General features: G+C 37.0%; 1 protein-coding gene across 2 annotated transcripts in view; it reads left to right on the plus strand.

The window, feature by feature from the left end:
- The window catches only part of XPO4 (exportin 4), a 79,999-nt gene that overhangs the window by 29,592 nt on the left and 27,064 nt on the right, over positions 1–23,343 (plus strand). For both annotated transcript variants that reach the window (XM_030275499.4, XM_072930915.1), the window contains exons 5-9: positions 7,086–7,202; positions 7,928–8,081; positions 17,055–17,167; positions 19,581–19,738; positions 19,999–20,173. In XM_030275499.4, coding sequence (XP_030131359.1) covers positions 7,086–7,202; positions 7,928–8,081; positions 17,055–17,167; positions 19,581–19,738; positions 19,999–20,173 — 717 coding nt within the window. The remainder of the gene's footprint in view (positions 1–7,085; positions 7,203–7,927; positions 8,082–17,054; positions 17,168–19,580; positions 19,739–19,998; positions 20,174–23,343) is intronic.

Here is a 23,343-nt window from a genome sequence, read left to right on the forward strand (position 1 = left end):
GTTACCTTGTTCTATGTATCTTTTTGCCCTTGAGTCATATTGAGTCTAAAAAGCAGAGGGTGAACCAGGATATTTAGGCTGGTAAGTTCTCTATAAAGGCCTAAGTTAATGTGTTAAAGATTGGTTTGGGAATTTTAGGAATCCAGAAACTACTCCACATCTGAGGTTAAAACTCAGTGATAGAAATATAAGAGAACTTCAAAATGTGTTTTTTTAGTAGTTGAATTAATCAGGGTGCTTTTGCAGCTTTCAGATTTTTCTGTTGAAAGGGAGCTCGCTTTACCAGAGATGCAAGTCTCCAGGTTAGTTGCTTAATAACTACTAGAAATTGATAATGCCACAGTTACAGTCATACTAGAGCCACAGTTTTAATGACAGGGCTGAGAAGTGAGGAGATATGTTCCAAGTGGTGAGATGTGGGTCCCCTGCTCTATGTATGGCATCCCAAACCCTTTCTTTCCTCAGTTTTGCCATCTCATGAGATTTGCACCTCTAGAGTCCCTCACCTGTGACCTTACAGACTCACTGGGAAAGAAGAAATTAAGCCTTTCCATGTGTTACACCATGTATTTTTTTTTATTACATAAAAATTGGTGTCACACAAATTAACAGGACTGAGGGGAAACGCCTCTTTAAGACATTTGTTGACCATAGCTGCTTGGTGTTTAGTCATTCTTCCTCTCAAAGGTACCGCCCTTCAGAATAAATGTGCTCAGTAACATACTGGATCTCTGTGTTAGCCTGCTTAGAAACTGCCCCTTGTCCCTCACAGCCTCTCATTTTTTACTTTGGTCAGATCTGCTGTGGAGCATAGCCGTGTAATGCAGCTCATTTGATATAGCTGGCAGTATGACCGGCAGAGGCAGGCAAGAAAGACCAGGAGTGAGTACTGGGAAAAGTAGGGAGAGGGAGGACACCTACCCACCAAAGAGCACTTGTTGGGATGGTGTATATTTAGGGCTGGGTGCTGCTGATGGTGAGCTGCATGGCTAGTCTAACTATTCATTATTTTGAGTTTAATTGAAAGTCCTGTATTTGTTCATGCAGCTGTGGTAGGAGTGAAGATCCAACTGGTGGCATTCAGACAAGAACCTGGAGAAGGATATGTTACCTTTATAAATGATTTTCTGGCCTTCAAAATCTTTTATGAGATTACCTTTTTTTTTCTCCTCCTGATTTCTGCTTCAAAACTCTGCCTGTCTCCAGAGAAACAAAGAAAAGCATGTTTTGCACCCTGTGCTCCAGCAAACTCTGCCTGGACCTCTTCCATTATTAGTAGAGGCTGCTACTTCCCTTCTCTCTTTGTCCAAAGCCTGCATGCTTCACATGCCACAAGATCATCTTCCTCTGGCCCATGGTGATTCATAGGGGAATTGACTTTTTCTTTCTCAGCTCACCCCTGGGGGGGTTTCCCTTAGTTTGGCTGGTTCCCCCCAGGAAGGGAAGCAAGGTCTTGCCTATTGTTCCGCTGTAACGTTGATGTGTTAACCTGGTTCTGCTCATCTGTCTTTGCACAGTGGCAAAAAGGGAATGAGAGGAAAGGAGTGCACTGCTCAGCCAGTCCCTTACTGCTGACAGCACAGAACTGCAGCTGTGGGTCCTATTCCTATCATCATATCCCTTCTCTATAGCTTTTTTCCACCAGTTGGCTCATTTGGGAGGGAACAGATGAAAATCAGTGGGTTCTTCCTGGTGCTTGCTTACATTTCTTCAAAATATGTTCTGGTTTTCTTTGGTTGGGAACCAGCACTTCAGCTGCTGGGTCCCCCACCCATCTTGCAATACTCCCAAGTTGAAAAGCTGGAGTGGGCCCAGTTATTCTGTGTACATAAAGATATTTCTTTTGGCCCTCTGGCCATCCTTTTAACCTTCCAATTTGGAGTTGGAGCTTATGTTCTGGAGATTTAGATACTCTGAAAATGTTAGCAAAACCAGCTGTGCTTATTCAAGGAAACTAATGAAGAAGACTATTATTGCTTTTATGAAGAAAGCCTTGCTTTAAACAACTTAGTAAAATTGATTTTGATACACTCTCATTATAGAATTCTATCACCTAGGAGCAACACAGCAAATTCTGCTTCCGATACATTTATTCTTTGATTCTTCCTGCTCTTGTGCAAGTTAATTTAGATAGTTTTGGAATACTATTAACTCTTCACACGGCTTCCCTTTGGTTTCAGTATCAGAGTTTACATTATACATGTGGAGACAAAAAGTCCTCTAAATGCATATTCAGGCTGGCAGTGATCTAATGTAACAGGTTAGATGTTATGATTTGCTCTATTCAGGCAAAATCTTTCTTCTTTTAAATATGCTTACTGCTTTTTCTGTAGGTATAAATGATACTTGCAGAAGGCACTGCATGATAGTTTAGGTTTTGTAGTAAAATGCATTCTTTAATCAAATCTTTGTCAGCATAACTGTATCTCTGCTGTGAATTTGAAACGAGGAAACAGTTTTGGTATTGGAGTTCATTCTGCTTTGTCTGTTTGCTTTATTGCTGCAGAGCTGGTATACCACATGTCCATTTTTTCCTAGGCTGTATTTGAACTCTCCTTCCTTTCAGATGCTTTGTAACCTAACTACCCTCAAATTAAGCACTTCATTTATTCCATGGGCAGCCCAGGCACAAGTGTGAAATCCCTTCAAACATTATGGCTTTAGCTTCTTTTATAGGGGACATTCTGTTTGGAGGAATAAGTTGTATTTACCTTTTGCATCTGTGTTTTATGAATTATATATAAATGTTGTTTACAGTTAAAATGACACACGGTCTTTCTGTAGTGTCTTTGTTTTATTAAAGAAATTTAAAAAGAAAACCACTAAAACGATGTTAGTACTGGGTATCTGATTGCCAAGTTAATCTCTTATCACAAGTCCCATTGATCTTCTGTTTGAGCAGCTGAGAGTCTATTTTATGTATAGCGATCTTTCATAAAGTTTATTCCTGGTAATAAAGCTAACTGGGGTGAGTGCCAAGCTATTCTCAGAGGCAATGCTCTCTCTCAACAAGAGAAGGATTTTATTTTGTTAGATGGGCTTATTGTTTGGGTATGTACTTGTGGCAGAACTAGTGAAATTGCTAGGGAGTGAGTCAAACTAGGTTCAGAGGTGTACTCTTACTGGTATGAAGTTAATGGCATTGCTGCACAATAGACATTCAGATCTGGCTTTTAATATGATGCCCAGAGTCACGTGCATTTTCTACTTATTACAGTGTGGTATTACTAACTTGCATTGTTAATCTCTTCTGTGGTGTAGCAAAAACCTTAAAAAAAAACCTTTAAAAAAGACCCCAAAAATTCCCACTAGAAAACAAAGAAACAAATCAACCAAAACCACACCAAAACCAACAATAACAACAAAAAACAACCAACTAAAAAAAAAAAAAATCCCAAAACCAAAACACAAAACCCCCAGAACCCTCCACCCTAGAATTTTATATGTGTTAGGTGTATTCAATTTTCTTACGTGTAAGAGGAAGAAATTTTAGTTCACATAGCACACCAGTACTGGTTTCTCTGAAATTGTTTGGTTTTAGATTTTTGAAATCTTTCTTGTGATAATATTTATGTTGATGTACTTAGTGTCTTCATACCAAGTATGTATATTAAAAAAATGTAATTCAAAATATTAGTCGTTAACCTTCAGAATAATTACTTTATGAAAATCAAATTTTATTTTTAGCAAAATTCACTTGAGCTTTATTCCTGAGTTTCTGAAATATTACTGTGTATTCAGGAAAGTTTAATAGATGGCAGCTAATAATTTGTTAATACTCATGAAAATAGCCATCTTACTGCTACGGACAGTAGTCTGTATAAATTCCTATTGCCTTATGGCAGTTTTGGGAATTGGTGGTTTTGGAAATATCTGTGCAAATACTTGACATTGCAAGGACAGGTTATGATCTTGATCTGTTCCTCTGCTCTTGTCTGGAAGCTAAACTCACGGGGGCTGGCACCTGCCTTCTAGGAAATCAGTCTCAAGCCATCTCACCTCAACCTGTTGTTGCAGTAAATTCAAAATTACTGGCCAATATCTTTTCTTTGGTCTTCTCCTGCTCTTGTGACCTGGATATACAGGAGTGCTAACAATTCCTTATGGATGCAAGGAGTAAGCACAGGTGGCAACAGAAGTTTATGGATGTGCAAATATTGCACAAGGCCCTTGGGATGGTGAGGGAATGGGGCAGGATTTGCACCCCAGATATTGAAATACCAAGTTAAGGGAGTTGATGGGATGCTGGGAATTCAGTAGGAGAGAGCAGAGCAGAGGGGTACACTGTTTATTTGCTATGAGCTAGCCTGCTGGATGGAATAAGTGTGCAAATCTAGTAACATAATTTTTCTCCTGTCGTGCTCAAAGCAGGTACTGACGTCCCAGAACTATCTGAACTAGCTCTCATTGAAGTCAGGAGGATAGGTCACAGCTCAAGCTGCTTTGCAGATTCAGTTAGCCTACCTGTACCCATTGATTTTTACCCTTTCAAAGAGATGTCTTTACCATCAGTCATAAAATTTAAACCTTCCTTTTAAATTTTTCCTTGAAATCAAGAGAAAAGTACACAAAAAAGAAATCTATTACACACTTTTACCATGCAGTAACACATAACTCTGCGAAGAGAAAGGATAAATTATTTATATATATATAAACACTGGAGAGAAAGGGAGGCACTATTTCAGCTAATATGAAATATTTGTAATCACACTGGGAACTAACTACTTTTCCTATTGTTCCTGCCCATTTGAACTTGGTGATTGATTTTCCAGTAATTGGCAATCAACTGCAAATGATGGCTAGTCTGCATCATTGCCGTGCGTGTCCTGTGGTGATCTGGATGGTGGCTCGGTGTCAAGATCTTAGCATGCTAAAGCAGCAGTTTAGTTTTTGCCTGGTTGTTGTACTATTGGAGCCACTGATACCACTTGGTAATCAGGATATGTTGCTGAGCATTAAAGTGTACAAATTTGTAATTGCAGCTAGTGATGTCCTTGCGTTGTGGCTGCTTTGAGCAGAAAAATGTGAATCTGTAATTTAAGCATCAAATAAAAACTTGTATTTTAAGCTATTTAGAGAGTCATGTGAGAAAACTTTGCATTATTTCTTTAAAAACATATTCTGATCTGAGGCATTGTTCTAAAGTCAGACTTGAGGGGTTTCTCTTAGTAGGTTTTTTTTTTTTTCGTAACCAGGTTAATTATTTTCATATGGAACTTTTAATGCTGGATTTAATACTCAATACTAGTCTATACTGTTTTGGTTTTTTTAATATTAAATCTGTATTTCCTCTAACTAAAAAAAATATTTATTGTGTGAATACCTTGCACAGAAATTTGAAATTTGTGAAATGTTTGAGCTAATTAAAAATACTTCTATTATATAAGGGACAAAGTTGCACTTTCACTGGAGTAGTTTAAATTGTGGTGCTGGTTTTCACTGGCTAAATGCTTTTTTGGTGTTATGTGCTGTTTGACAGAGCTGACTGTAAATGAGAAATAGTCCACTTGAAATAAATAATTTCTTTAAAATAGGAAAGCTTTTTCTTAGCAACTGATCAGCAATATGCTGATCTGCTGTGCTTATGCAGCTTTATTGTGTAGTGAAAGAGAAAACCTGTGTATTATCACAAAGCCACTATGTTTGATCTGTCTGGAACTTACTTATCAAGTAAGAATGTTAATTTAGTGTTTACTGACTAAGATAACTAGTTGTCTGGGGGGGGTCAAGGTACTGACTTCAGAGGCATTTCTGAACAAAGATGTTGCAGTTGGTGGGTGGATGGCACTGGTCTCAGCTGTTGTATGAGCTTGCATAAATAGTATCATCTCCACTTTAATCTTTCGGGTCTTCAGAGGTAGTGTGCATATTTCTGTTTAACCCCTGGACACTTGCTGGCATGCATGACCCTTTAACAATTCCTATCCCTCTGTCCATCCCTGGCACCTTGGCTCCGAACAGTCTGGGAGGATAGCCAGTAATTTTGGAAGTTTTGTAAAGAACATCTCTTTAACAAAAAGTCTTTTCATTTCAGCAGTATACACTTTCTATTGTGCTTGTTACAGCAGTGTACGGCACAAGTTTGAAGTACTACTTGCATCTCTACTGTGCAGTACTTTCTCCTCTTTATGTGCAAAGATCAGTTAAAAGATACTAAAACTGGTGATGATGGTTTCTGGACTTTGGCATCAAGAAAAAAAGCTTTTTTTATATATTTCAGAAAACAGCAACAAAGGCTGGAGCGATGTATTTCATACAGAAAGTTGGCTTTTAAGTAGTGTTTTAGATAAGCATTTCATTTACCTTATCTTAAATTTTGAGAATGAAAAAGACACCTAAAACCTTTAGTCTTCATGAATCTGTCTCTCTAAATTTAACATGCCTTTTTCTCACCAATTTTTATATCACTTCTGAGACATAATTGTAACAGAGTAGTTTTAAGGGTTATTTCTGAGGCTTGTGAGTGTGGTGCTTTGGAGGGCGGTATCCAAGACCTTTCAAGTATTGGAGCTTTCTGTGAATTCCTCTCCTATTTTTTTTATGGGGAGAGAGGGAGAAGATGTAGTAGACAGTGTTATTGCAAGTGTTGTTTTTGACAAACCTGTATCATTTTTGGTGCTATAAAGTTAATTATGATCAAATGCCAATATGGTATGTGTAGCAAATTTAAAGAAGGGCTAAAACAAACTTCAGGGTGACCTGAACCATTACATCAATAAAAATAAGTGGACAGTGAATCTTCCCTGAAACTAATATCTGTAAAGGCCTGTGGACAGGGAGATAAAGTAAATGGCAAGGCTGGGAAATGGTTTGCAATAAGTTGGTTTCATTTGTAATGATGATGACACAGATGCCAGCTTTTATATTGCTCAAATTTCTTTTTTAAGGATGGAGCCCCAATGATTCCAGAAATGGTTCATCCAAGGATCTATTTTCCTGAAAGTTTGACTTGTTCTAGTTTGTGTTAGAAGAAACTGAAGTAGTAGTTATATTAAAATGCTAATAGAAAAATGAAGGACACTGTAGGTGCAATTGCCATATTGGACATCTTTTAGTTATATTATTCCCCCTTATGTTTTTTATAGCAAACTTTGGCCTGTTCCATTCTAACGGCGTTGTTGAGCGAGTTCTCAAGTTCAAGTAAAACCAGCAACATTGGACTAAGCATGGAGTTCCATGGTAACTGTAAACGTATATTTCAGGTAAACTAGTTCTATATTGATATATGCTACCTCTCTACCTCTTTCTAAAATTGAAACGTGTGGAAGCAAAAGTACTTTGTTGTGCCAGGTGCAGTCAGGTACACTGTATGCCTAAAAGCATTTGATAGGGCAAATACTGCAAATAATGCAGATACTAGCTACTTCAGGAAAATTGATAATGCATTTTTAAAAAACTTGTATCAAAAAGGTGCAACCCCTTTGTACCCATTTTATGAATGTAGAGCTACTGATCTTTATGCTGTTGGACTCTAATTCCTTGGCTACCAATTGCAAACAAAATGAATACTCTGTGGAACAATGATAGTCTTAAATATAGCTTTGGTTTAAAGCCAAGGAGAGCTATGTATGTATTTAAAAATATTATTGCAGATGGTGTAGTCTGGTTGTCTCAGATGTATTGTTTGGCCAGTCAAATGTTTAAGTGAAGGCATTGCTTTAAACTGTTGTGGAACAACTTACCAACTTTTTTTCATGCCAAAGACCAACTCTTTTCTGTGGGGATTTTTTTCATAGTTTTTGCAAACAGAATTAATTTTGACAAAAGGGGGGATTCTGGTAATTCTAGCAATTTTGGAGTATTTCCTGTATTTTAGTGAAAATAGGGTGAAACTGGAAAGTTTTATTCTCTGGAAAAGTATTTCTTGTTGATCAGCATTTCACTAATGACCGAGATACTGAATGTATTGTGTTCATCCTGACTGTAGGAGGATGACCTGCGGCAGATCTTCATGGTCACAGTAGAGGTTCTTCAGGAATTCAGCAGACGTGAAAACCTCAATGCTCAGATGTCTTCAGTGTTTCAGCGTTATCTTGCACTAGCCAATCAGGTCTTAAGCTGGAACTTTCTTCCTCCAAATTATATCCTTTTCATGTCAGGCCCTTTGTTTCCCTTGACTTGGGTCACTTCTTAGGTGAGGAGTAAAGTTTTTGCAAGGAGAGTAAAACATAGAACTTAGAACCATTGTGTTTATTCCTTGATTTATGTTTTCTTCCATTAGTGCTTTTTGTCTCCACCATGCTTACTAAGAGATGTTTACATACAGAAGCTTCTGTTGGTTTTCATTAAAGCTTAAAAGTATTTTACATAAAAGAGAAAGTATACAGAGTACCCACCTTTTACAGGTTTATGGTCTGTCTGGTTGGTGCAGGGAACAGGAAATGTGCAATATGCTACTTCAGTGTAGAACTATATGATGAAGAGTCTGAGCCCTTTTCAATTTTTATGCAGAGATCTGATCTGTCCTACTTTTCTTCCTTAGAGAAGAGGTAGGGACAGGCAAATGCCCCATCATGCAGGAATATGCATGTTCATGCAAGTGAACCAACTCCCCATAAAAGAACATGGTATATCTTCAGCCTGAAAAAAAGTATTTGGTACTCGGGAAAAGAAATGTCAACCTTTTACACAGGTGCCACTACTTCCATTTTGATATTTTTGTGATGTCTGCTGTTCATTAGTCCAGAGAAAGGTGGAGTTGGAAAGTAGAGGAGGAAATGGGAATAAGAAAGAGAAAGGCTCTTAGCAAAGGAGAGAAGAAAAAAAGATATAAAAATGCTCAATCCAAAAAATGAACTAGACAAATATTGTAGAAATACTCAATCACACTCTGTATTTAATAGAGGTTTTAGACAGTACGTGTAGTAAATCAATATCACACCTGTTTTAATAGCCAGACTACCTTTAAGAATCTCAGTAAACTTTTAAGCTGGTTTATAAACTTTTTTCTTAAAACTTCTGGAATTCCTACTAAGTTATACATACTGCAGGAATCTTGATGTTGCTCTTAAATCTACTGTGAAGGATTTTATTTGCTTTTCTGGTGTGTCAGTCAGAAGGTGATACCTGTGTGTTTTTGTTTTCTTTTAGTCTGTTCATTATGCAGCAGGCAGCAAAAGTAAATTTATTGGAAACTGGATATTCCTTGGTTCACATCTGTAAAACAGAATGCCAGTTACATTGGCTTTGAGAAAGGTTCCATGGATTAAAAGTAAATAACCTGCTTCTATTCATCCCTGAAGTGATTTGGTAGGGGTTCAGAGAGGAATTTAGTGCATGTGCCTATAAAATGGAGACTGTAGTCTAATTATTGCACCTTATAAAAGTCTTTGGAAGTGGACTTGAGATTTCAAATAGAAAGGAAATGCTCTTGTATTGTGCAGTGGTGGTTCCCTCTGAATTTTAGTCTGGCTCTGCACAAACTATGTAGTCCTACGTACAGAGTCATAGAATTATAGGAAGTTGGAAGGGACCTTAAAAATCCTCCATTTCCAACCCCCCTGCTATGGGCAGGGACACCTTCCACTGGACCAGGCTGCTCAGAGCCCCATCGAACCTGGCCTTGAACACTTCCAGGGTTGGGGCATCCACAGCTTCTCTGAATTTCCTCTGTTTGTGCCCATTATTTATTCCTTGTCCATCACTGCAGATCCTGACAAAGAATCCCTCTACAGCTTCCCTGTAGGCCCCCCTGAGACACTGGAAGGTTGCTACGAGATGTTCACACAACCTTCTCTTCTGCAGGCTCCAGCAGAATAGCCCCAGCTTTCTCAGACTGTCTTCATAGGGCAGGTGCTCCAGTCTCCTATCAACTACATGGCCTCCTCTGGACTTTTCATCAATTCCATGTCCTCCTTATGTTGGGGACACCAGAACTGTAGTCAGTATTACAGGTGGAGTGTCAGAGGAGCAGAGTAGAGCAAGAAGTTTCCTCCTTAAACCTTTTGATGCAGCCCAGGATGCAGTTGTCTTTCTGGACTGTAAGTGCACATTGTTAGCTCATGTTTAGTTGTTCATCAGCTATCACTCCTAGCTCCTTCTCTGCAGTGCTGCTCTAAATCACTTCTAACCTGTTGGTGTGTCTGGGATTTTGGTATAATTCAAAAGTGAAGGCTGTAGTTCTTCATGAGCTCTTTGTCCTTGGCTAAAGTTTGCACTGGTGGAACCAGATAGAGAGGTAGATGTACACAACATGTGGGGCCTTGGAATTCCAGCTTTCCTTTATACATCTGTATAATATTAAATGATTTAGGTGCTAGTAAATAAATGTTACTAGAAATACCAAAGCAAGCCATACTACTGCTAAGATTAATCATATTTTCTGCTATTTAACCTACTTTAGATACTACAGCTCTTAAACAAGTTCTGGCCATTTCTGGAAATTGGATAGACCAAAGTGCTCTTAATGGATCAATTTCAAATATTTTTGTAATTTCTCATCCACCTGATACCATATTTTTATTTTCTACCATTGGATGCTTCATTTTGCTGAAAGAATTACAGCACCAGCTTGGGTTGTCTTTATTTATATATCAACCTGTGTTCACAGAAGTTGGAACATCTTCAGTTGTCCTTGGGAAAAGTTAGTCTTAGCTGCCAAATATTCAGTAACTCTTGGGGTTTACAGTGCCATGTTGATTGTATTGTGGCATAAATCTGTTTTCCTTAAGATAACCTCTTTAACTGTTGGTTGTTAGCTCATGGACAGTGAAACTTAGCTTGGCTGTAGTTTCTAAATAGATAGCACATTTCATAAGAATGTGAGAATTACTGTGTTGATTGATTGGTTAGAGTCCTTTTGGTGTCCTCTTTCCAAATCTTGATAGTACATATGCTGAAGCAATGGGCATGAATTTAATAACTGAAGCATGGAGTAAAATGATCCATTGTATTCCCAGGTATATATTTTTAAGTAGCACATTATTCAAATCTCCAGGATCTTAGAATTGAATTGAAACATACCACTTCTCAAGAGTTCTGTGCTGTTACAGGACAACTTTATAAATGTTGCATTGTTAAATGCAGTTTTGGACAGTGTTGCCACCAATTGTAAGAAAAGTTGTGGTAAGTCTGCATTGTCTGTTGCTACCATGAAAAATGCATTCTGGAATACCCACCTCATTGGAGCAACAAAGGAAGAAACTCTACCTAATTTCAAGTTGGAACTCAGTATTTTTTAATTATCTTGGGATGTACTGCCTGCAGTAGGAAGGACAAGGCACGGTGACCTAGGAGGCCTCCCTTCAGTCATGTCCAGTTTCTCCTATTTCATTTTCCAGCAATCATCTATTGTTATTTTTATCTGCCACCTTGAGATATTAGTTTACCCGGTGTTTGTGGAGGCTTTAGAGATAGTATCTTGTGGCATGTTGGCTTCTGCACAGTTTCTTTTTTCAGTACTGTTACAGTATTGTTAAATATTATTTACTTGGATGGAACTAGTTTTAACTGCATCTTTTCTAAAATGAATGCTTCCACTAATTAAGGAAGTACTTAAGGATGATCAGTACTAAAAAGTACCACCGTCTCCTTTACAAAAGTTCCTTCAAGAATCTGACTTTCAGTACATTGTGAGTACCCAAATCTCCAGTTAAGAAGCTGAGTGTTGTTGGGCTTTAATACACCTTGGCATGGACATACACATCCTGTGAAGTCAGGATGTAATTATAATTTTTATCATTTTATTTCCAGAGATATTTCTCTTGTCGATTTTGGGATTTTTCTTTTCCTGGCAGCCATATTCTAATGGACTTTGGCTGAATGTCCTCAAATGTAAAAGTTCTTGAACAGAACATAAGAACTGTGCGCAGCTATCTCCCATCTACAGAAAGGTGTCTATTATCTGTCATTAGGAGCTGTCATGGAAGTACTTATCCCTTATTCAATGTATGGATTACAGTACATGAATAAAGAGATACTTGAGCTTTAGTTCTTGTTTTGGATTTAGTGCCTGTACTTGCTTGGAGGCAAGCTGGCAAATTTTCAAGTGAATGTAGAATAGGGGATTTAAAATGCAGGTTATGTAGACCTAGTGGTTTGCACTCTACTGATACACGTCATTGCTGTTCCATTGGAGTTGTTGGTGCCATGGCAGTTGTATGAACTGAATGAAGCTTTTGTCTCATCTGAACATTTTTGTGTTCATTGGCCACACACTTAATATCTCTGTTTTGAAAATGTCTTTTAAACTTCAAGCCAGAATGAGACACCTGTCTGGGAGGTTCTGTGAACCATATAGTTCTGCAGACTTCTAAGATTTGAACTCAGTCCAGCCCATATTTGTAGCATCTGTTGTGCATAATGGAAGTGCATGAAAATGAGACAGAAAACTCAAGGCTGATTTTGAGGAATGGTTCAAGTTGGCATTGCTGCTGTAAAAGCATCTTGCCATATCACCTCCCATGAACATGATGCTCAGCAGGGAACCACCCAGCTAAAAATGTGGTGGGGCTTTTTTAGCAGATTTTGGCCCCTGGTTTGATTTGTTGCACAGCTACAGAAATTATTCTACCTGTACCAAGGAGTGACAACACTGATTTCTTCAGCAGCATGGCTGCTTTCCATAGGCCTTGTGTTTGTTAGCAGCCTGGAATTATCCTGAATTTACTGCAGCAGTCTGTTCTTATCTGAAAAATGAAGCATTGGGGCACTATCCTGTCTATTTTTTGGGATATAGAGCAAAATTCAACGTAACTGAAACAGCTGTATTTAAGAGAGCTGAATTTTACTTTTATCAGACCTTTATCACCTACCACTTCTAGGTAAAAACTAACCTGGCTTTGAAATCCCTGATGGTTAGAAATTATTTCTAGGACACGGTGTTTTCTTGTCAGTTCTTTCTAACAACTTTTTAAGACAACATTGGGCAAACCCAAGAAGATTGGAAGATCCCCTGAATTCTGTCGTAATTGCACTAAACATATTTGTATTGATGTTGAACTTTTAAACAATCTTTCATCATTTCCGTTTTCCTGAATGAATTCTGTAATCAGTTCAATATAGGAACATCTTAACAGCATTAATATCAGAAGAGGAAAAGAGACCAGGAAATTACCCTTTTTGGGAAGGGGAACTGATATTCTTTCTTGCCCCAGTGGTTTTTAAGTTTCCAATTTTGCAGCAATGGTTACAGCACCCTGGATGGCAGCTGGTGTGTGGTGGAAAGGTGTGACTCCTGAGCCACATCTGTGTGATGTGGGTGGGTGCTTTACGTGCTGTTAGGCTGGAAGTGATCAGCTTGCATATCATAAACTGCATAACTGTAGCAGCAGAATGTACCAAGGACTGCAGAATCCACATGGGTGGTCATGAGCCTTGGAACTGGCATGGCTCTGGAATTGGCCAGGTTTAAAATTAGCTTGGGTGTTCCTGCACTTCCTACTCCTGTTCCTGCAATCTGAGTCCAGTGTCTCCAACACAAAGTATTGTTTCATTCTCGTGACTGTTAAGAATACTTGTGTTTAATAGTATTTAAGCATATGCTCATTGTCCTGGTTGCTGGATGTACTTGCCAAGAGTGCAAGGTATGGAAAGGTCTGTGTAGGATTTCTCCATAGGGGGCAGCAAGCCTCTGCAGCAATTTTAGGCAGTTGCTCCTTAGACTTATTCCATGTGCTTGGCTCATTAGCTAGAAAGCTAGAGGAGGTCTTAAAAATCCAGATAAAAACAGTATTTAACATAACACTGGAGGGCAGGTACCTTTCTAATGCAGTTTATTTTTAAAATGTAAGTCTATGACAGGCAGAAAGTCAAGAAATATTTCAAATAACAAAAGTAAAGATTAAAATTACTTTTAAGAAAGATATTCAGACCTTAACACTCCAGGAGTTTTCCCTCCTTTTCTGAGATGTTTCACTTCTGTGCACAAACTTATGAATGGGGTTCTAGTAGAAGAAATCCCAGCTTTGTTTTTTGAATTCCAAACTTACTGTTTTGTGGAAGAACAAGCCTTGCCTCTCTTGGGAAAAAGATTGTGGCATTCATTCTCAGATATTGGAATTGGTTGAAGTACTGAAGTAAAATATTATAATCCCTCTTGACTACCTTAGTATATGAAATATTTTAATATTCATCTTCACCTATCAGTCCCTTCCTGGGACGGAGGCTAGTGAGTGAGAGGAAAACTAAACATTTGTTGTTTTTTTTTTTTCATTGTTTTCTTGTTCCTCCAAGAAGCACATAAAACCTCAAACTTTTTTGTTTCTAAATTAGTTTTGAAATAAAAGAATTATAACTTTGAAAAAACTACTGTTATTTTTCCATCTTATGAAACAGAACCAAGCATAGAGCTAATGTCTACATGCGTAAATTTAGTCAAAGATAAAAGAAAATCTCTTTTAACATTATGGTCTTCTAGTCTTCCTCTCTAGGCAGTAATAATCACCATAAGGTCCTTATCTTACACTAAGCCATCTAATTATGTTCTTATGATTTTTAATAGAGTTGAGTTCACATCACTGAATAATCCGATTCATGCAGAAGATTCAAGTCTCTGAAGGAATCAGTGTCCCAAGCCTTGAAAAATGTGTGGAACATTAACATGCTTCTGGTAGCTGTTTGTTAGCCTGGATTTCCATATAATTCAAAGTGAATTTTAGTAAAAGTTTATCATTCCTCAATAGACCTGGGAATGCTAGAAATATTTGTATTATTACCAGAAGTGATTTGCAATTGTTTTTCATTCTGGAAACAAAAAAATCTCTCCAGGATGTCATAGTGGACTAATCTATGCTTATCATTTATCTATGTTGTAAGCCTAAATCATAAGCTTGAGTGCTTAGAAAAAAAAAAGTGTTTTGCTCATTCTGTACTTTTTGGTTTTTTGTAAGTCTTGACAAGTAAGTTAATTTTGGGTGATGAAGAGTGCATTTGTCCTGTGTGCACCCATGTACGAGGTAATTTAGTGCCATTTTTTTCAGGTTTGGCATAACTAGACTGCTGCTACTAAGACCAAACTGTAGCACAATGTAAGCTGGAGTACTTGTGGCAGTAAGCATCTCCACAGCCAGTTTCTGCTAATGATTGCATACATGTGGTACATGCTGGAAAATGGCTGCAAGATCTCCATGATAGGTGGAGTCATAATTTGTAATGTTCAGTGAACAGATATTTTACCCACAAATCTCCTATTGTCAGATGTGTCATCAGTCCATTAGTGTGAGAAACAAGACTAAAAATAACAGGATAAGGCCTCTAAATAGTGAGTCTTGTTAAAATAGTGACAGCAAGCTAGTGCTTCTTTCATGCCATGTGAAAAGCATTTTGTAGCCGGTCCCCTCTGTAGACTCAACCTTAGCAAAGAGTAAATTTTTCACAGATTGGTAAGGTGTTTATAATTGTCTTCTGATAAAACATTCTTGCCAATAGCTTGTTGGAGAGTCACAGCAAAGGACATTCTTGTCAGTATGCAATTTTAAAATACCATTTTGACAAAGACATTCTAAATGGGAAGGAAAAAAGGCATTGCTTAATTTGCCAGATAAAATTAATTTTTAATTTAGAATATTACTCCTGATAAAGGATGCTTGCATGTGATAATTTCATGCTTGTATAATTTTTTTTTCTTCTGGGTAGAACCAAAGCATCTTTGATCAATTAAACTACATCATCTTTTCAGATAGAATCAAAGTAGAAAATTCTGACTTTTAGTTTTTCCCCATCTGAAATAATGCAGATCTGGTTAGTTCAACATACACTGAAAATTGTGAAACTGCTTTTAATATAATCTTGAAAATTGTGAAACTGCTTTTATTTTGCACTAATGTGAAAACCCCTGATTGTTCTTACGTGCTGACAGCAGTCCTGGACACATACAACTAGTGTAGGTTCACTTGGTACTGTACTGTGGAAAAGGTCCCTTTTTTTAGAGTGTGGTTTTGCAGTGTCATTAGGAATTTTGTTTTGTGGCAGAACTCGGAAGACAAGTATAAATAAACTGAAATTGTGTATCCTGCTTTGTGACACAGTTTTTCATATTAGACTACTTGCTTGCTTTAAATACTGTTTGCTTAAACAAAACCCATCAAAAGTTAATGATGCCGTTGCAAAATTTATTTCATTCTAGACATAGAAATAGTTTCTTATATGCATTTTATAGTACCAGATTCTTTATGCTACAAAAGGTAACATCAAGTAAATTATGTGCAGCTGAACATGCTGTTACCTACTCTGACGGTTGGGTTAGAAAAGGATCAAAGAGGATAATGTAGGGTTTAAGAAAGACAAATAAAACATTAGTAAAACTGCTTTAACTTAGCAGGTATTACTTGAAACGGATGGTGTCAAAGAGAAGTACTTCAAAAATTTTTTTGATTAAAACTGTTGTCTGATCAGACTGACAGAGAATTGAACCTGTTTGTTTAAATGTTTTTGCTCATGTCTGTTTTTTCTGTACTAGAGTATTTGCAGAATTTTGTAAATTAAGTTATGCCAAAATACATGGTGAGAGCTGAAATGGGTGCAGCAAAATTGTGTCTTTACAGCATGCACATTTTTCATGAGTGTCTCTTACAAACATGTTGAATGTGACAATGCCTTGTGCTGACTTTTGCTTTTGTTCTTCTCAGTGTGATTAGAAAATGTAGATTAATAGAGGGCTAACATATCTGCATTCTGTGACACATATCTGGCTATTTAGAAAAATAGGATATAGATTTCAATGAGCTATCTTTAGCTATGGTAAGGTCTTTTTAAAAGCTGCCAGGAAAATTTTTTAGAAAATTATTTCCTATTTTGCATAAATTTTAACACCTGTTAATTGCGGTTGCTTTTTTCCCTTCTCGCTGTGTCACATTAGACACCCTGGTTATCAAAGTGATCGTATCGCTATGGTATGTCTCATAATTATGATCAAACTGTTATCTAACATTCCTGGAGCATTCTTTTTTTCAATACTTAATACCTTTTATTCCTTGGCCTCATGCATGAATTATGCTGTGTATGTGAAGAGGCTTAAAGTTTGTTTCCATTACATTCTTTCTGAATGGATCCTGTTGTATCTAGGATTTTTTTAAAGCCAAGTAGGAATGTTATTGTTGACCTTGACACCAGATAACTGGGCAGACATTATATAGCTATGTTTGAATCCTCACAAAATGTGATGCTAAAGCCAACAGAATCCTGGCGCGAGACCCTCCTGGACAGCAGAGTTATGGAGCTTTTCTTTACAGTAAGTTTCTTTCTTCAACTTTCATAGTCCAGACCACAGGGAAAGCAGCTCCTTCCTGTTCTAAAACTGTGTTGTCGGACTCTTCCTTTTGCATCAGGTAGGAATGATTCTGTTCACTTCAGCTTGCTTATCTAAGCAGACAGAAGTATTGTCTTTTTCCAAGGGTACTGAATTTGTATTTTGCCTATTAATTGCTTTAAATTGGTGACCACTAGTGACAGAAAAAAATTTATAGTTATCTCAATACGTTTTATACATTTAATACTTCTGGACATGTACTCATCAGACAAAAGCAAGCACGATGAACAGTAGTAGAGTAGTGAATCTTTCAGATAAGGTGTAACAGCTCTCAGAAAATATCAAATGTGTAGTGTGTGTTTGCTGATATTAAAGCATCTGCTCAACAGAACAGCTGAAAATAAGCAATGTAGTTTTCTAGCTACTTGCAGCATACAGAATTATACATCTCTTTCCTCAACACAAAGGAAATTGACAAAAGTTAAAGTAGAAGAAGTTAGAAAGAATAAGGAAGAGGTAGTGTTGGGAGAGGGGAATGTAGTACACAGTTCTTTAACTTAAAAGCCCCACAATGTTAAAAATTGATAGAATTGTGTTGTTCTGTTTTTACAACTGTTGGGAGAAGTTTGTAATCATCGCTCAGCTAGGACTTACTGCAGCAGCAACATATATTGGCTTATAAATTCATTTGCTATGCAATTTGACTTAGGTTACATCTCTTGGGATCTGAGAATTCAGCATTCTCAGGCTTTTTCTCATTTTTGCAAAACAGAGAAATGTGCTCAAAGTTTGGACAAAGTTGTAATAAGACAATGTAAATGTAACTCTCCAGTGCTGCTTGACAGTATGTGTTTGGATGTATGTCCTTACTTTATAGGATTTTTGAATTTTTTTTTTTTTTTTTAACTGCAAGTTTATCCAGCAGTTTTGAAAAGGTGAAAAAAAACACTGGCAGAACTCTCACCAGCTACACACAATCTGAACAGCTGTCTAGACTATCCAGACAGTTGCTACTGTCAGCTGTGAACCTCCACATGCAAATAACTTTTTGGCTTACATGTTAACCCTTCTTCTATGTTTAATAGTATGAAGTTGTCAGAGTTTGCGTTGCATATCTGTTTCCTTGACTGGTTTACAATTACTTATTTGTGATTAAAAGAAAATTTAATAATATGCAGATTTGCTTTAATACATTTACATTTTACTTAATAGTAACCAAGGCTTGCCTGTATTTTAGTATTTTTGAATGAATGCTAGCCAGGGCAGTATGCTGTCAGTTCTGGTTTTAGATTCCTGATTTGCAGTGGTTGAGACTTGCGGTAGTAGTTTGCTCTTTGAGGTAATGTAAGTAAATTGTAGTAATTTTTATTCATTTATCTGATCTGAGAAATTTTAATAACCTTGCAAAAGTTGGCAGGATTGCTGTATTAGAGCGAGAGCCTTCATTTCTAATCTCAGCCTCGTGTGGGACGTATATTAGGAAGGGTATTTCTGTTGCAGGGTTTATTTCTCCTGCTAGTTTGATCTTTCAGGGATTAACTGTGCAGCTAAATCAACTAGTTATGAGTTGGGTGAACTTGTAACTATAACACCACAGAAATGTGGTTAGTGTTTTAAGAGTACTTTTTGGTACAATATTACTGAAATAATTTAGCTAAATTTCATTTCTGTGTGAAAAAGCTACTCTATATTTATTATTTATTCAATAAATCTTCTGTGAATAAATAGGCATGAACCTAAAAAAATTCTTTAAATCCATACTTGGCTGATTAAAATAAGTATGTGAGAATATGTTTGCTGAAGTAGTAAGATTCAAATCTAGAAAGTCTCAACAACAGAAATAATGACATAACAGTTTGCACAAATGCAGGAAGATTACTGTTGGCCTTGTATAATATAAGGGTGTTGCCAAGGAAGTGATGCATTCATTTTTGTATATGTCTTCAGTGTTTACCTCTGCTAAAGAAGCATCTATATAATTTTGATTGAACTTGTTGACTAACTTTAGCAAGACTCTATAGCCTAGGCATAGTTAGCATAATAGAGATGACTGTCATTATTGCTGTTTTTAGAAGGAGCAGCATGTCTGACTGGCTGGCATCTGTTTCTCTCTTTAAGACATAACATTCAATAGACAGTTTGATTTTCAACATGTAGGTGAGCCTTAACTAAATGTTAGTTTCAATGAGTTAATTCAAGGCTTGAGATTGTGTGAGCTGAGTCACTATCTTGATGTTTGCCATGGTTTAGGGAGTTGCAGAGACCCTTGTATTTCAGACCGAGTGGAAGTTATAGTAAGCTTTTTTTGGTGTGTGCTCTTTTGGATTGAGAGCCATGTGACTGTTGTAAGAACACCCTGTTTTCATGTATTATTAACTACCTCACTTCCTGAAAGGTACATCGAAAAATCAGAGAAGATACAGATATGGCCCAAGATTCATTGCAGTGCCTGGCACAGCTGGCGTCTTTGCATGGGCCGGTCTTTCCTGATGAAGGTTCACAAGTTGATTACCTGGCACACTTCATTGAGGGATTACTAAATACTATCAATGGGTATGTATGTCTGCTGTCTAAATTTAGATGGCATCTTTTAATCTTTAGTTTGGACGGTAGCATATCTGTGTGGAGAAGTGGTATGGCTTGCTTATTTCTGGATGTAATTTGTGCTTACTGTTGGATTGCTTAAATTGAGAAAGGGCAGATTAAAGTAGGTAGTGCTTGTTATGAAATAGATTTATTAAAAATGTATCACCAAAACCAATTCCCTTTTAGCAATTTTCTTAATGGCAAAAAACTGCTATTTCTATCTATAGAATTGAAATAGAAGACTCTGAAGCAGTGGGAATTTCCAGTATTATCAGCAATCTGATAACTGTATTTCCTCGCAATATTTTAACGGCCATTCCAAATGAACTTTTCTCTTCATTTGTTAACTGCCTCGCACACCTCACCTGTTCTTTTGGAAGAAGTGCTGCCTTGGAAGAAGTGGTAAGTAGCTGCTCTAAAAAAAGTGGGTAGCCTTTTCCACTTCTAGTTCTGGTAATCATAAGTGACATGAGATTTGTCTATTTTGTTAATAACTGTTGTAAATTCAGTGGTTTTGTGCTGGATAGTTCTATATTTCTGAAATCACATACGAGAGGATTTTCTTTTTATTTCATGCAATGTAATGAACATAAATACACAGTGTGCATCTTTCAGACTTCCTTTGATTTAAGTCCATCTTAATTTTTTAAGTGAACTGATTAATGTAAAATATTAAAGTCTAAAAGTATTGCTGAGTTGCTGTTGTAGATAATGAACAAGCTGCTGTCTTGAAAGTTTAAAATGACTACATGAACATATGGACAGACTGAAACTTAACTGCTGCCTAGAGTTCTGAGTCAGGAGTTTAAATGAGTGTAGCCGTTGAGATGTTGTTAACATCATGCATCTAAGCTGTTCAGATCATTCCTTCATTGCTGACACAGTTCAAATGGTAATTGTGCGTACAAATCTAGAACAGGAATTAAGAGGATTCTTTTCTTTCAAACTTTGGTTGTAACATTAAAGGGCACTTGGCATCACCCAAGTGTTCTACACCAAAAAGTTGCATTAAAAATAAAAACTACCAAGGACACATAGTTTAAGGAAAATAATGTAAGAATTAAGGTGAATAATCTTGCACTTCAGCTGTTTATGTGCAGTGGCTATAGATTTAAAATGAAACTATCAAGATACTAACCAAGATTTCTTCACTACCAAGATTTCCCCACTATCATGAGAAAGGATGATTTTCTTTGTTTTGGCAGTTTGGTGCAGTGACAGAGTGAGTTTGAAAATAATTATAAAATAAAAATTGATGAATGTGTTTCTTTACCAGAGAGCACAGCTGTATTAATTAGCATTCATTGCAGAAAATTAGATCATGTCTTTGCTGCAAAGTTAAAATGTATTATATTTGGCCCAGTGCTCACTTAAATTTTTCTTTTTTTTCATGTCTTAATCAAAAAATTGGTGGTTAAATTTAGAATCTAAAACAAAGCTCCTTTGCAAACTTCACTGGTCAAAATTTGTGTACTTTTAAGATTTTCTAGTAGAATATTGAATACTTCCTCTGTTGTTCACCACTACATTTAGAAATGCTCCTGAAGCCTTTATGAGATTCATCCATAGATAGCTATCATTTTAGTTCAAAGGAACTGAAGGGATGTTGTTTCCTCAGTTAGCACCTTGTTATTTGAGATCTAGAATACGCAATCATGTTTAATGAAAATAGTGCTCAGCATGATGCCATTTAAAACAGTCTCTCGGCAGGAGCTTGCACTAGCTTGTCCTACTGTCTGGTGCTATGATACCATGTGCTGTGCCTATAGAAGTACTACTTTGTATCCCTGAAAACAATCTTTTGGCTTAGGCATGTCCTGGCCATGGCTAATGTGTTCCCCAAGTTTCTTTTAGAATGCATGCAGTGATACTTTCTGTCAGCTCATGTGTTGTCTGTAGTTAAGAGCTTTCTGACAGATAAAATACTGTGCTTGTTGGGCTCAGTAGAATCCCCAGATAATATTCCTGGAACTTTTCAGAAATAAGAAATGCAGGAGAATGTAAGCAGGTGTACTTCTTAGGCTTTGCTGATTGGTAAAACTGTTTTCCCCATATTTCTAATACGTCATATGCCAGCAGAACATACCATGTGAACATGGCAGAAACCCCATCAAGTACAAGCAATATACTTAGGGGAAGATCTGCTGTGAAAACTGTCAAAATATGGAGATCCTGAATCAAAATCTGCAAACCACTTCAAAGCATCTTATACTGATTTTCAACCACGGGGAAAACTCCACAATCCAAGCATCATGTTTGAATGCTTGTTTCACATGTTTGAATAATTGTTTCACATTAACCTGCTAGTTTGAGCTGTGAAGATTGGCTGAAGGAAGGTGAAACATTTACCTGAACCAGCTACACTGGTGGAGAGAGGGCAGTAAGCTTCAGTAGTACTAAGGGTTAGTTTATGGGCCAAGGTGGACCAGTAATCTCTTCCTTTAATGGCACTGGGTGTGAGAGAGGATGCTCATCCACAGCTATGCTCTGCCTTGCTCAACACTTAATGCTTATGCAGAAGTAGAGTCAAATAGTCCACCTGAATTAGTGAAGAGTATGAACAGGATGTTGGATGAAAAGTCCAATAAAAATTACATCAAAGGCTTCTTTTCCTCAAAACAAATACTAATGTACTGTTCCTGTTTCATTATATTTTTTCAAATATCATGTGATAGCAGAGATCATTCTGAATTTGGTCCCCTCTGCTGTACTTCATCTCTTTGCAGCTTGTTGCTGCTTGACAAACTTCTGAAGCATTCCCTTCTTCAAAGGGTCAGCAAACTAGGAAAGAGGAAGGACTGAATTTCTTTTTGTTTCACGGAGAGGAAATTAAGAAGAATTAAGCATCTTTGCTTTACATTTACTGGGTTTGTCTTGCTTCTCCTGAAGATCTGAATTTTGATCCATCAGAATGATTCAGCTCCCAGTCTGCAACATGGCAGACAGCATGCCTGTATGGCATCTTTGGTAGCTCAGCAGTAGATAATCTGAAACAAGGATTGGGATGTTTTAGTAAGGTTTCTTTGGGACCAGATTGGTTCAATATGGATAAAATCTTTCTACTGTTAGGGCATTTATTTTATGGAGGCACTTATTAGTCCTAGATTTGTTATGAGAATATCTCTAAGTATTGAAATCATTTTTCTTCATGGCATTACCTTTTTTATTACCTTTTCAAATAAATGAATTGGCAATATTTGAAGGTATTTGATTCTTCATAAAGTCATGTCTGTTTGTTTGTTTATGCTCTATTAAAAATTAAAAATCATATACATAAGTTATAGATGTAAATATATTACATACATGTCAAAATACTTCAGGACTGAATAACTGCCAATAAATTCATGTGTCTTTAGCTAAGTTTTAAAAAGACACATTTTGGTGTCCTTCCTAAATTTATGACTTTTGTTAGTGTTGAATACAATTTTGCCTCTCTCCTTGTCACCTTCAGGTTTTGTTTTCACAATTGCGTCAGTATGTCCCATATTTTAACTTCTGGAAATATGACAAATTTGTAGTTACAAAAGGATGCTGTGAAGCTATCTTGGAATGCTTCCAATGTGATATCAGGT

This window comes from Taeniopygia guttata, chromosome 1 (genome assembly GCF_048771995.1).
Source record: "Taeniopygia guttata chromosome 1, bTaeGut7.mat, whole genome shotgun sequence".
Taxonomy (NCBI): Eukaryota; Metazoa; Chordata; class Aves; order Passeriformes; family Estrildidae; genus Taeniopygia; species Taeniopygia guttata.